This window comes from Equus quagga, unplaced genomic scaffold (assembly GCF_021613505.1).
Source record: "Equus quagga isolate Etosha38 unplaced genomic scaffold, UCLA_HA_Equagga_1.0 HiC_scaffold_15345_RagTag, whole genome shotgun sequence".
Classification (NCBI taxonomy): Eukaryota; Metazoa; Chordata; class Mammalia; order Perissodactyla; family Equidae; genus Equus; species Equus quagga.
The window spans coordinates 1-11,267 of record NW_025792714.1 but is presented as its reverse complement, the minus strand read 5'-3'; the positions used below and the strand labels follow the sequence as shown (position 1 = coordinate 11,267).

The 11,267-nt window shown below is 35.2% G+C and overlaps 1 protein-coding gene across 1 annotated transcript; it reads right to left on the bottom strand.

Moving 5' to 3' along the window:
* Positions 1 to 1,852: 1,852 nt before the first annotated feature.
* Positions 1,853 to 9,356, bottom strand: LOC124231991 (olfactory receptor 4A15-like). Its single transcript, XM_046648988.1, has 2 exons — positions 9,344 to 9,356; positions 1,853 to 2,814 (listed from the first exon to the last, which is right to left on the bottom strand). The coding sequence occupies exons 1-2, from the start codon at positions 9,354 to 9,356 to the stop codon at positions 1,853 to 1,855; spliced, it is 975 nt and encodes a 324-aa protein (XP_046504944.1).
* Between the last annotated feature and the right edge of the window lie 1,911 nt (positions 9,357 to 11,267).

Genomic DNA, 11,267 nt, shown 5'->3' with positions numbered 1-11,267 from the left:
ATTCTAGCTGTACTTTAAACAACTACACAAATCTATATCCAATTCTCTTCTGCATCACCCTCTTAATAAAACATTTTTCAGCAAACACTACTAACACAATTACATTTTTTATTTATTCATTATCTTGTTTATTATCCATCTATGCCTCACTTGAATTTAAGTTGCACACAAACATAGCCCTTGTTTGTGGTATTCAACAGCTCCCAGAACTCTCTGGTACACTATAGGCATTGAACAATAGTTTTTGTATAAATGAAATAAGTCAAAATTTCCTACACTTAAACGAAAATGGAGCCATTTTTCAAGTAATAAATATTAACACTATGGCATAACAATGGGAAAAATCCTATAGAAATAACATTTAGCTCTTCAAAGTGCTACCCTCCTGCCCAGAGTGTTAGTCTCCTCAGTGATTGAGTTGCTTATTCTTTCTCCAAACTTGTCTCTCACCTGTGTCACTTTCTTTGAAATTCAACAATTTGACTTTTATTTCTTGAGCTCATTTCATCCCACTTTTCATGATGCCCATGAAGTGAACTACATCTGTGGAAATGAGATCATCAGATGGCTTTTTTCTGACACCTGAGGAATTAGGAGAATGCAAGTAACCTGGGAAGGGGAGGTCAAGGGACAGCCGAAGGGAAGAAAGGGGCCCCCATAATAAGGGAAGGATGCCTCAAGAGCAATCCTGACAATGCAACCAATGATCAGTTCTGTGTTTTGATATTTTCACATCATCCTAGCAAGGAGTATTGAGAAGTAGGAAGAGTAGAGATGACAGAGTCTAAAAGACTTGATACTGTTGCTTAACTTCATTGAGTCTTATTTTCTTCTTGTCCAAAATGGAGTAAAGACTAATAAAACTTGTTGCTACACTAAGATAAGATAATCAAAGCATGTAAATAACCTATCAAAATGTATGCCTCATGGTTGGCCTTCAATAAGAGTTAGCTCACTCTCCTCACTTAATGCCTAATATTTTCACTGAATTAAAAGTCCATATAACCCAAAGCATCATTATACAACAGACCCAAATATTATTTATCCTGTTAATTTTTTGGACTAAATATACTTACGTCCTTATATGTTGTTTTAAGTATCAGAAAAATTCAGATGGCAGTTGGACCTCATGAGAGATTCTCGATAATGAATAAAAAGGGACGTCTTAACATTCCTTAAAGTTATTAACAAACCAGAAGATTCCATCTACTGAGAATGTCAGACTGCCTTACATTTCCTCCTTCAGTTCTTACACCTTCCAAGTTTTCTGTTGACAATTTATAATTTGTGTTTCATCAATCTTCTCATCACTCCACTGAGCACTTGCTGTCACGCCTAAGACACAATCATTGGCCTTAGTCTCCCTCTTCAAATCTTCCCTTTTGTCTTAGAGTAGAAACAGTATTTACTCAATATTTTACCCTCTCCTTACTCCTGGCTTACTCTCATCTGCTATCTGACAGTCAAAATGAACCACATCATTTAATCCAGATTGTACTGAAATGTTTAATTCTCACCAGCAATTGTAAACTTGACCATTTTTAATATATTAAGTGCAGTTTACATCATCTTCCAAGCTTAGACTTTGTGGGAAAAGGTTCTAGTTCTTATGAATTTGAGACAGCTGTGCATAAGCTAAAACACCCAGTCACCTATATATATATTAGTTATCTATATGAGATTAAACCTATGCAATTCTCTTGCTCTCTAAGGGCTATAACATATTCCACTTAGATAAGATTAACTTATATGACTCTTTCAGAATGAATAAGCTAAATAACCCAAAGGAAATTATTTTTAAATATAATCACTGGTAGTGAAAGTATTCCATTCTTCTGTGAAAGAATGAATATTACGTTCTGCGTGAGGGAAACAGCCCTCTCTCAACTAAAGTCACATTTTTGCTCCAAAGTTTTCTGATGGCATTTTGCATTTCTGCATTTCTCAGGGTGTAGATTAAGGGGTTCAACATGGGAGTTATGACACTGAAAACCACAGTCATGGATTTATCAATGAGAAAAGTGGAATTTGGCCTTGCATACAGAAAGATACAGGGAACAAAGAATAAAATGACCACAGTCATATAGGATGAACAGGTGTAGAAGGCTTTGCATTTCTCTTCCAAACCATGAGTCTTAAGAGAGTATAATATGACCCCATAGGAAACTAGGAAAATGAAGAAGATGATAGTGCAAATTGCCCCTCCATTAGCTATCATAGAAAGTCCAGTGAGGTAGGTATTGGTGCAAGCAAGTTTCAATAAGGGATACACATCACACACGAAGTTGTCAATGACATTGGGGCCACAGAAAGGGAACTGATAAATAAAGAGAAATTGAACCAATGAGTGCAGAAAGCCTCCAGTCCAGGCCACCAGCAGCATGACAATGCAAACACGCTGATTCATGATGATCAAATAATGAAGAGGTTTACAGATAGCTACATATCGGTCATAGGCCATCACCACCAGAAGAATGACTTCAGCACCAGCAAATAAGTGTTCTATAAAGACTTGAGTCATACAAGCCCGGAAGGAAATAGTCTTCTTCTCATAAAGCAAGTCTACAATCATTTTGGGAGCAATGACAGTAGAATAGACAGCATCAATAAATGATAAATAAGCCAGAAAAAAGTACATGGGGGCACCCAGTGACTGGCTGGCCATAATGGTCACAATGATGAGGAGGTTGGCCACTAGGGTCACAATGTAGATAAGTAAGAATGCAACAAATAGAACTTTTTGCCCCTCAGGGCTCTGTGTGAGTCCCAGGAGGACAAACTCAGTCACATTGTGCCTATTTTCCATGTGTTCTTCTGAAGGTGTTGAACTCAGCTGTCAAAGGCTGTAAGAAAAAGGGCCAATAATGAATTTGAGAAGATCACAAGCTTTCTATCAAACATGTGATGCCTTACTCAAAAATGTTTGCTCCACAAGGCCTCACACAGAGTAACTATTTAGAAAATGAGAGTTTGGATTCTCCTCCCACAATTACTCCATTCCTTTTCACAAATTTCTTGTTTCAATAACAATGATGAGACTTCAGTATTCTAACCGGAAGTTATTTGCGAGTGGGCGTGTCTGTGAGATGATCTACTAAACAGCAAGAAAGCTACTTCCTCCAGAATCTCTCTCATAAAGACGGCATTTTTGACATTATTTATCATTTCATTTTTCCTGAATGCTTTTTGGAATCCTGAGATCCTCCATGAAAACAATCTCATCTCTAATAACTTTATTTATATATTTATGTAAAGTAATACCTAGTGCATGGAGCATAAAATTATAGCTGAAGTTTTCTTTTAATTTTTATTTTTTATTGCACTAAAATTGGATAATAACATTATATAGCTTTCCGATGTACATCTGAAGTTTTGATAACTGCCTTTCTGAATTACTCTACTATAAGCATCACGACTCAAGGAATAAGTCACTCACCACAATAAAAAATAAAAACAAGTCATATCATGAGTGCTCGTTATATGCTTGTTGAATTTTATTTCATTAAACTGAATATCAACTCTCATAAGAAAGCAATTGAGCAGAGATAAATGTGTTAAATTCTCTCCAGCCAAGAAAGTCCAATGAAAGCAATGCTTTGTTTGAAAATACATACACATACGCATGCACACACAGGGATACATACACAAACTGAATTAACATTTATTACTACCTAGGTTATTGAAGGAAAAAATGGATAATACTAATCAAAATGAATGGGTTGGGTGCTAGACATTTTCCTTACTTTCCAATATTGCTTGGAATTAATTATTGCTAACCATAGCTCAATTCAGGAGGCCAAAATAAAGATTTTAGGCAGAATCATGGTGTAGTAGAAAGAATTCTATATGAAAATCCAGAAGTATTACTTGATTTTGCTCAGTCATCTTTGGAAAAGTCACATCCCAACTTATATTCTTATTGGAAATGCTACGATCTTTCCAGATGTATGTTTCTGAATTTTTGTCATTGAAACTCTTATCCTAATGACACAATAACACTTTTGTTGGTAGATCCTCTTTATGTCAATCAGGGTGAATTAGCATGTGTGAAAGGTTGTTTGATTATTAATAATGTATGAGACTAGTTATTTTGTTCATATAATTGGTTCTGGGTATCTGAGTCCATGTTGAATACAAGGTATTCATTCTCACTTGAGGAAAATACAGTATTTGTCAGGCCTTTCGGGAATGATCCAGAGTCAGTTTTATTTGTAAGGCAGAATTATTTTAATTGTGCTCTGTTTCAGAGCCCACATTTGCAGATGATCATTTGTGAAGAGCAAGAGACTATTCTATCCTTTGTGCTTCTAGGCAAATTTGTACCCAAGCATCAGAAAGAGAATATAAGTGTAGATGAGAGAAAATAAGAGAGAATAGACAAAAGATAGATAGCAACCAGCAAAGACAGTAGGTTGAATGAAACTTGCTTTGAAATTGGTAAACAGTTTGGTTTGGGGGGTTTGAATGAGTTGGGTGAAGAGGAAATTTCAAATTTCAGATTTCCTGAGCTATCAATCAGGAGGTGGCCCAAGGGATAACTCAGTATCAGTACCAGGACTTGCCTTTCCGAATCCTGTACTTCCAAATCAAAGAAAAATGAGTAAATAAAATTCTAAGCTTTAAGATATATCAGTAGATGAGATCAGTTGCCTAAACAAGGAGTTCCACCTTCAGGGTTTCTGGCAAGTCATTGCATATATACATAATTAAATATCTTCACTCACAATTATGAAGCTAAACTGCATTTACAGTGGAAAGTAAATAGTCATAATTTATAGGAGTAGTCTAAGCATTCAAAGATAGCTTCCACTAGGAGGGTTTAATCCCCTGACCTGTTGAGTCTTTACAACACTTATTTGTCTATAGCTGTGTTTTCCACTATCATATGTTGGGTCTGCCAGGATAGAAAACATACCTTATTAATGATTGTATCTCCAGAATCTATGAGTGTGTCTAATATATTTTAAGTGATTAATAAATATTTGACTATTAAAAATGTTCTTATGAACTTATTACTCTAAACTATTGAAAATTGTTAATTTGACTTGCCATGATGCAAATTTCTATACTTTACCAATATTATATTTTATAAAAAATAAATATATCTGATTCAAACATTCATGAGATTGTTCAAATTTCTTAACGTATTCAGTGAGAAACAATAAATCATTAAAGAATCCTGAAAAAATGTAAATCCCTTGTAAGTATCCCACAATGACAATTAAGATAAATTAAGTGGATGCACACTATGCCAAATTCAACAACATAAGGCATAAATAAAAACCACTTATATGGTTTGCTAGGTTTAAAATACTGGGAAATACTTTTAATCAACAAGATATTGGAAATTATAGATTCTGATATTTTGAGTTTTAGTCCAGATCCTTTTGAAACATACGATCACAATGCCTAAAGAGGTTTCTATTTAACTGTCTGTATAGTAAAACCTGTTTCCCCTGTAAGCAACTCCTTTTTTAAAAATGATTGAACAATGACCATAAAAAATGGTGCAGTAAAAGTTTTGAGGTCTTAATAAACACTTAATCAGTTCATTTGATTTTTTTAAAAGAAAGAAATATCATTTTCCAAGTCAATTTCTTCATAGTAAAGGAAAAATACTACCTCTAAAACCTGAATGTGGTTGAATAGACTTTAAGGACAAACACAGAAAAACAACAATCAGAAAGAGTAGACTGCCTATCTCATAGATAGTCTTTGTCAGTTTTGTTTTGTAATTTTGCACAGGTGGGCGGGATGTCTGCACAGTGCACTTTTTGGGAATTCAGATTCTAACTTCTGGTTTGGAATTTGAGCCTCAGAAGAATATAATAAAATATAATAAAATAAATTATTCAGCCTTATAAAGGAAGTAAATTATGATACATGCTATAACATGGATGAACCTTGAAGACATTGTTGTAAGTGTAATAAGCCAGACACAAAAGGGAAAGAGATCACAAAAGGGTGATCTCTTTTATGAGTCACCTAGAATAGTCATATTCAGAGAGACAGAAATACAAGAGTAGTTACCAGGGGCTTGGGGGAGGAGCAAATGGGAGTTACTGTTTAATGGGTGCATTGTCAGTTTGGGTCAATGAAAAATTCTGGAGATGGATAGTAGTGATCGATGCACAAAAATGTGTTACGTATATTTTACCACAATAAAAAAATTACCAACAGAAATAAAACATCTATACATAACCAGAACACTTAAAGATAGCAGACACAAGGTAATGATTTATTAAACAACTATAGTAGTCATTACTATTATCTGCAAAATACTGAGATTCAAAACAAATAAGTGTTAGATTCTCTAGATTATATAAAGCAATCTGAAAAAGCTATTTTGAAGAACATATCTGTGCCATGTTATATTGTATGTTGTATGTTATATGCTCTGCTCTGCTCTGCATTCTCTGTATTTCAGTATACATTTAAACAACTGGAACACAAAATACTGGAGAAAATTATTTCCATTGTGATTATTCCAATAGTATTCTATAAAATACAGACAATACATGTGCTACTTTATGCCAGGAGCTTCTGGCTTAAAACATTTTGGGTCAAAGACAAAACCTGCTTCTCAAGAACGACACATAGTTCATTCCAACTAAGTCTACTTTGCCCTATGCTCGTAGCAGTGAAGAGTTTGTGTGAATATGTTACCTGTGTTTTTTATTTCCTCTTCTGTCACTTGTTCTAAATCCAAGTTTCTGAAATTCTATCTCTGGTCCTGGAAGATGACGATTTAGTTTGATGAAGATAAGTCAGGACTGCCACCACATCAATCCAGGTGTGACTGCAGAGAAAGATCAGGGTACACGCAGTTACCCAGCTGTAAATGCTTTCTCACACATGGATATATCTCTTTATGACCACATAAAGTATGACCATCTTCTTCAACTTTCATAAACACTTTACAGTTTGGATTATGAAATTATCCAGAGTTGGCATCAAGAATATACGTTGATGTGACTGATGAATCACCAAATTTGAAAGCTGTGGTTGAGAATATGTATCAAGAACCAAGTTTAAAACCTAATTATTAAGTTTAACTGATTAAATTAGTGGAACAAATCTTTAATAGCATTTTTGGTCAATATTGCAGGAAGCTGGATAATCAAAGAAATGAGCTTTGTTTTAGATATTTTTTGAGCGTTCATATGACAGTTTTAATGTAGTTCATGTCTAGTAAGGTAATAGCTTTTATTTTACAGCTTGATAGTAGTATTAATACCCGAAGAGAAATCTTCCCCTAGGCAAAGGAAGATGTGACTGGGTTAATCAACAATGAAAAATAAATCACTTCACTGAGTTGTTCGAACAGTTTGTCCCCAAGGCTGACTGTTCAAAATTAAATTCACTGAGGAATCATGCTCTAGAGAACTGAGACCGTCTACATAACCCTTCCAGTGCATTCTATATTTTCAGAGGCTTCTCCTGGCCAATCACTCTAGGGGAATTAAGTGAAAAAATAGCAATCTAACAGGAAAGAACAAGTCACTTAATAATAGCAAAGACAAAAGATTGCATGAACAAGAACCCTTTATTTTCAATTAATCAGTTTATATTTAAAATTCTCAAATCCAAGAGGGCACTGGAATGAAGTAAAAAGCTTAATTCTTTGTATATGGCAGATACGTTTAATGAAAATGGCACAAGATTGTTGCTAATCAATTTACAAAAAGTTTCAATTCAACTCAGACAAGACAACATCCACATAAAATCTTCCAACTCAGAAGTTTTGCACAAAAAAACCCCAATATTTCTTAAAAAAACAAATATAGAAACAAGTAATTAGGATGTATAATTTGAAAGAGACTGTTATAAAGTAATATAAGAAAAAAACATAAAAGCTAAGTCCAGAAATATTTGACACTTGATACTCACATATCTTTTATGTAACAATGGCAGGTCCTTAAATCTGAATCTCTCTACCCATGCTCTAAAAACATGTGATCTCTTTATTGAGGTTTATTGATATAGAGGTTGTCTATCTCTTTATTGGTATTTCCATTTTATTGATATGTGGTTTTCTTGACTTTTGTCCTATCTTCTGTTACTCCTTGAGTTTCTTTAAGATTAGCGGTGTTAAAGTTTTTGTCAGTCATTAGGTCTCTTTAAGGACAATTTCTGCTGATTTTTTTTCATTTGAATGGGCCACACTTTCCCATTTATTCATATGCTTTGTGATTTTATGTTGAAAACTAGACATCTGAATCTAACAATGTGGTAACTCTGGAAAACAGATTCTCCTCCGTTGCCCAGATTTGCTGATTACTCGTTTTCTTTTGGTTTAGTTGCCATTGTTACTGTTTTGTTTTGTTTTTTATTGTTGTAGGCTGTCTCCATGCCAAGGATCAGCCTGAGGTGTACACTTAAGGTCTTCCCAGGTCTTTTCTGAGCCTCATCCTTCCCCTGGGTATGCATGGTGACTTTCTAATTTCCCTAGTATATGCAGTTACTTTTGAATGTCCTATTCTTTGATATCCTGCTCAAAAAGGAAAAAGAGAAAAATGAAGGAGAGAAAAAGGCATCATCCCCTTTAAACACCATGGAACTCACTTCAACCATAGAAGTAAGAGCTTTTAGCAATGAGAGGAGATGCAACAACAATGGCCACCATCTCTTTGTCTGCACCTTTGTGATCAGAAACAGCAGTGATCAGAGCACAGATCCTGATATCTGGAGGGTAGGTCATTTTTGCCCACTCTGTCTCCCAAAAGCTGTGTGCAAGCTGCTCCAGGAACACATGCACAGCTGCCCGCCACGGGGCTGAGGGGGGTGAGGATGAGGAGCTGCTACTCTGCCAAGAGCTGAAATTGACTGAAATTAACTGCAATTTACCATCCAAGCTTTGCCCTGGAAGTTGTAAGCCTTCCATAGACTCCAGAGTTCCAGAAAAGTTATATCAGACGGATTCTGCCAGTGTAATTATTGTCCAGTTGGGGAGGCAGATTTCTGGTGCGCCCTACTCCACCATCTTCCCAGAATCCTCTGCCCTGCATTGCTTTTAGGAATGAAGAAAAGCTTCTGGAATTAGACAGTAGTGATAGTTGTAGAACTTTGTCAACACACTAAAAATCACTAAATTATACACTTTAAAATGTTATGATATGCGATTAAATAAAATGTTTGCTTTTATATAGCTCCATTCTCTTTCCCTCTCCTTTGTACTCTTATCATCATACAAAGTACATCTTTATATACCGTAAGGGCATTCACATAGGCTTTGACTTGCTTATGCTATTGTCTTTTAAATCACATAATAAAAGAATGGGAAGCAAATATATATATACATATTTATATTGTCTTTTATGTTTGCCTATTTAGTTATTTTTACCAGTGCTCTTCATTTCTTCCTGTGAATTCAAGAGACTATCTAGTGAGCTATGTTCTCAGCCTGAAGGACTGCTTTTACTGTCTGTTTTAGGGCAAATCTACTAGTAATGATTTCTGTCAATTTTCATTTATCTGAGAATATATTTTCTTCATTTTTGAATGATGGTTTTGCATGATGTATAATTCTGGACTGACAGTGTCTTTTTTCTTCTTCAGCACATTGAGCATGTTATCCACTGTCTTCAGGCTTCCATGGTTTTTGATGAGATATTGTCTGTAAATCTTATTGAGGACCCCTTGTAGGTAGGTAATGCGTTGCTTCTTCCTGCAGTTTTCCAGATTCTCTCTTTTTCTTTGGCCTCCACAGTTTGGTTATGATGTGCTTGGTGTAGCTCTTTAAGTCTAGCCTAGGTGGCCGTCATCGAGCTTCTTGCCTGTGTAGAAAAATGAATTTCAGCAAATTTTTTCAGTTTAATCATTATTTTTTCAAATATTCTTTTTACTTACATCTCCATCTCTCTTATTTTTGGACTCTCATATGTGTATCTTGGTATTCTTGTGGTTGCTCCACAGACCTCTGAGACTCACTTCATTTTTCTGCATCCTTTTTTCTTTCCATCTCTCAGACTAGATAATGTCAGTGACCTGCCTTTAACCTCATCATTTGTTTATTCTTATATTGAGCCACTTTAATGGATTTTTCCTTTCAATTATTGTACTTTCAACTCTAGAATTTCTTTTGGTTCTTTTTAAAAATTTTCATTCATTGATTGTTATAAATCATTTAGTTGTTGAAGCATTGTTCTATAGTTCTTTCCTTTAGCTCTTTAGAAATGGCTTTTTTAATTCTTTGAATATTTTTCAATAACTAATTTAAAGTCTTTGTGTAGTAAGTCCACCATCGAGGCTGCCTTAGGGACAGTATGTATCTATTGCAGGTTTTTTTTCTTTATATGAGTCATACATTCCTGTTTCTTTGCTTGTCTTACTTTTTTGATGAAAACTAGAAATTTAAATAATATAATGCGGCAGCTCTGGAAATTATATTTACCCCACCACTACCGCTCAGAATTTCTTGTAGTTCCTGTTTGTCATTGTTGCAACTTGTTCCTTCATTGACTTTCCTGGACTAATTTTAACATCTGAATTCTTTGTCTTGAGTTTCCCCTGAAGTCTTTGCTCAGTTTGTTTAGTGGTCAGCTAATTATTGGTTGGCAATTTCCTTAAATGTGTTAAACCATCAGTCTCCCAGGCCTAATAAGGGATTATGTGTGTATATTGGGGCATGTCTTCAATGGTCCAGCAAGAAGTTTACAACTATACTCTACCCTTCACTTCCTTTGTGCAGAGCCTCAAGGTTAGTTGACATTGAAAGGTTAGAGCTTTCTTAGGTAATTCCTGAGAATTCATACAGGCATGGGCATGCACATGGCCTTCTAGAGTTCCAGGGATATATAGGGGCTTTTCAAACTCCTCTATCGATATCTCATTCCACAGATTTTTCTGTTAAATTTTTGGGTCAGCTTCTTGTTTGTCCCATTTATTATTTTCACCTTGGGAAACTGGGATGTTCGATGTTTTGCATTCGATTTTTCTTAGATAAATGCCTTAGAGAAAATTTCCTGACAGCATGAGCTCTGAGTCAGATTAGATAAAAACAAGCCCTGCAGATGGAGACTATAAGGTGCTGAAAGATAAAATAAATCTCTTGAAGCGAAGTCTGGAGGACTCAACCTGTTCAGCCCCCTCCAATGAATATCCGACTCCTGGTTTTCATGGGTATCATGATTGCAAAAGTTCTAAGGTCCTGGGGAGAGGGTTATATAATAGGGAGAGTTAAAATGCCACAGAAGTCAGTGTTGTTTCCAGCATTCAGCTTTTTTTTAAAAAAATAAACAATCCCTAGATTATTGAAAGTCTTTTAT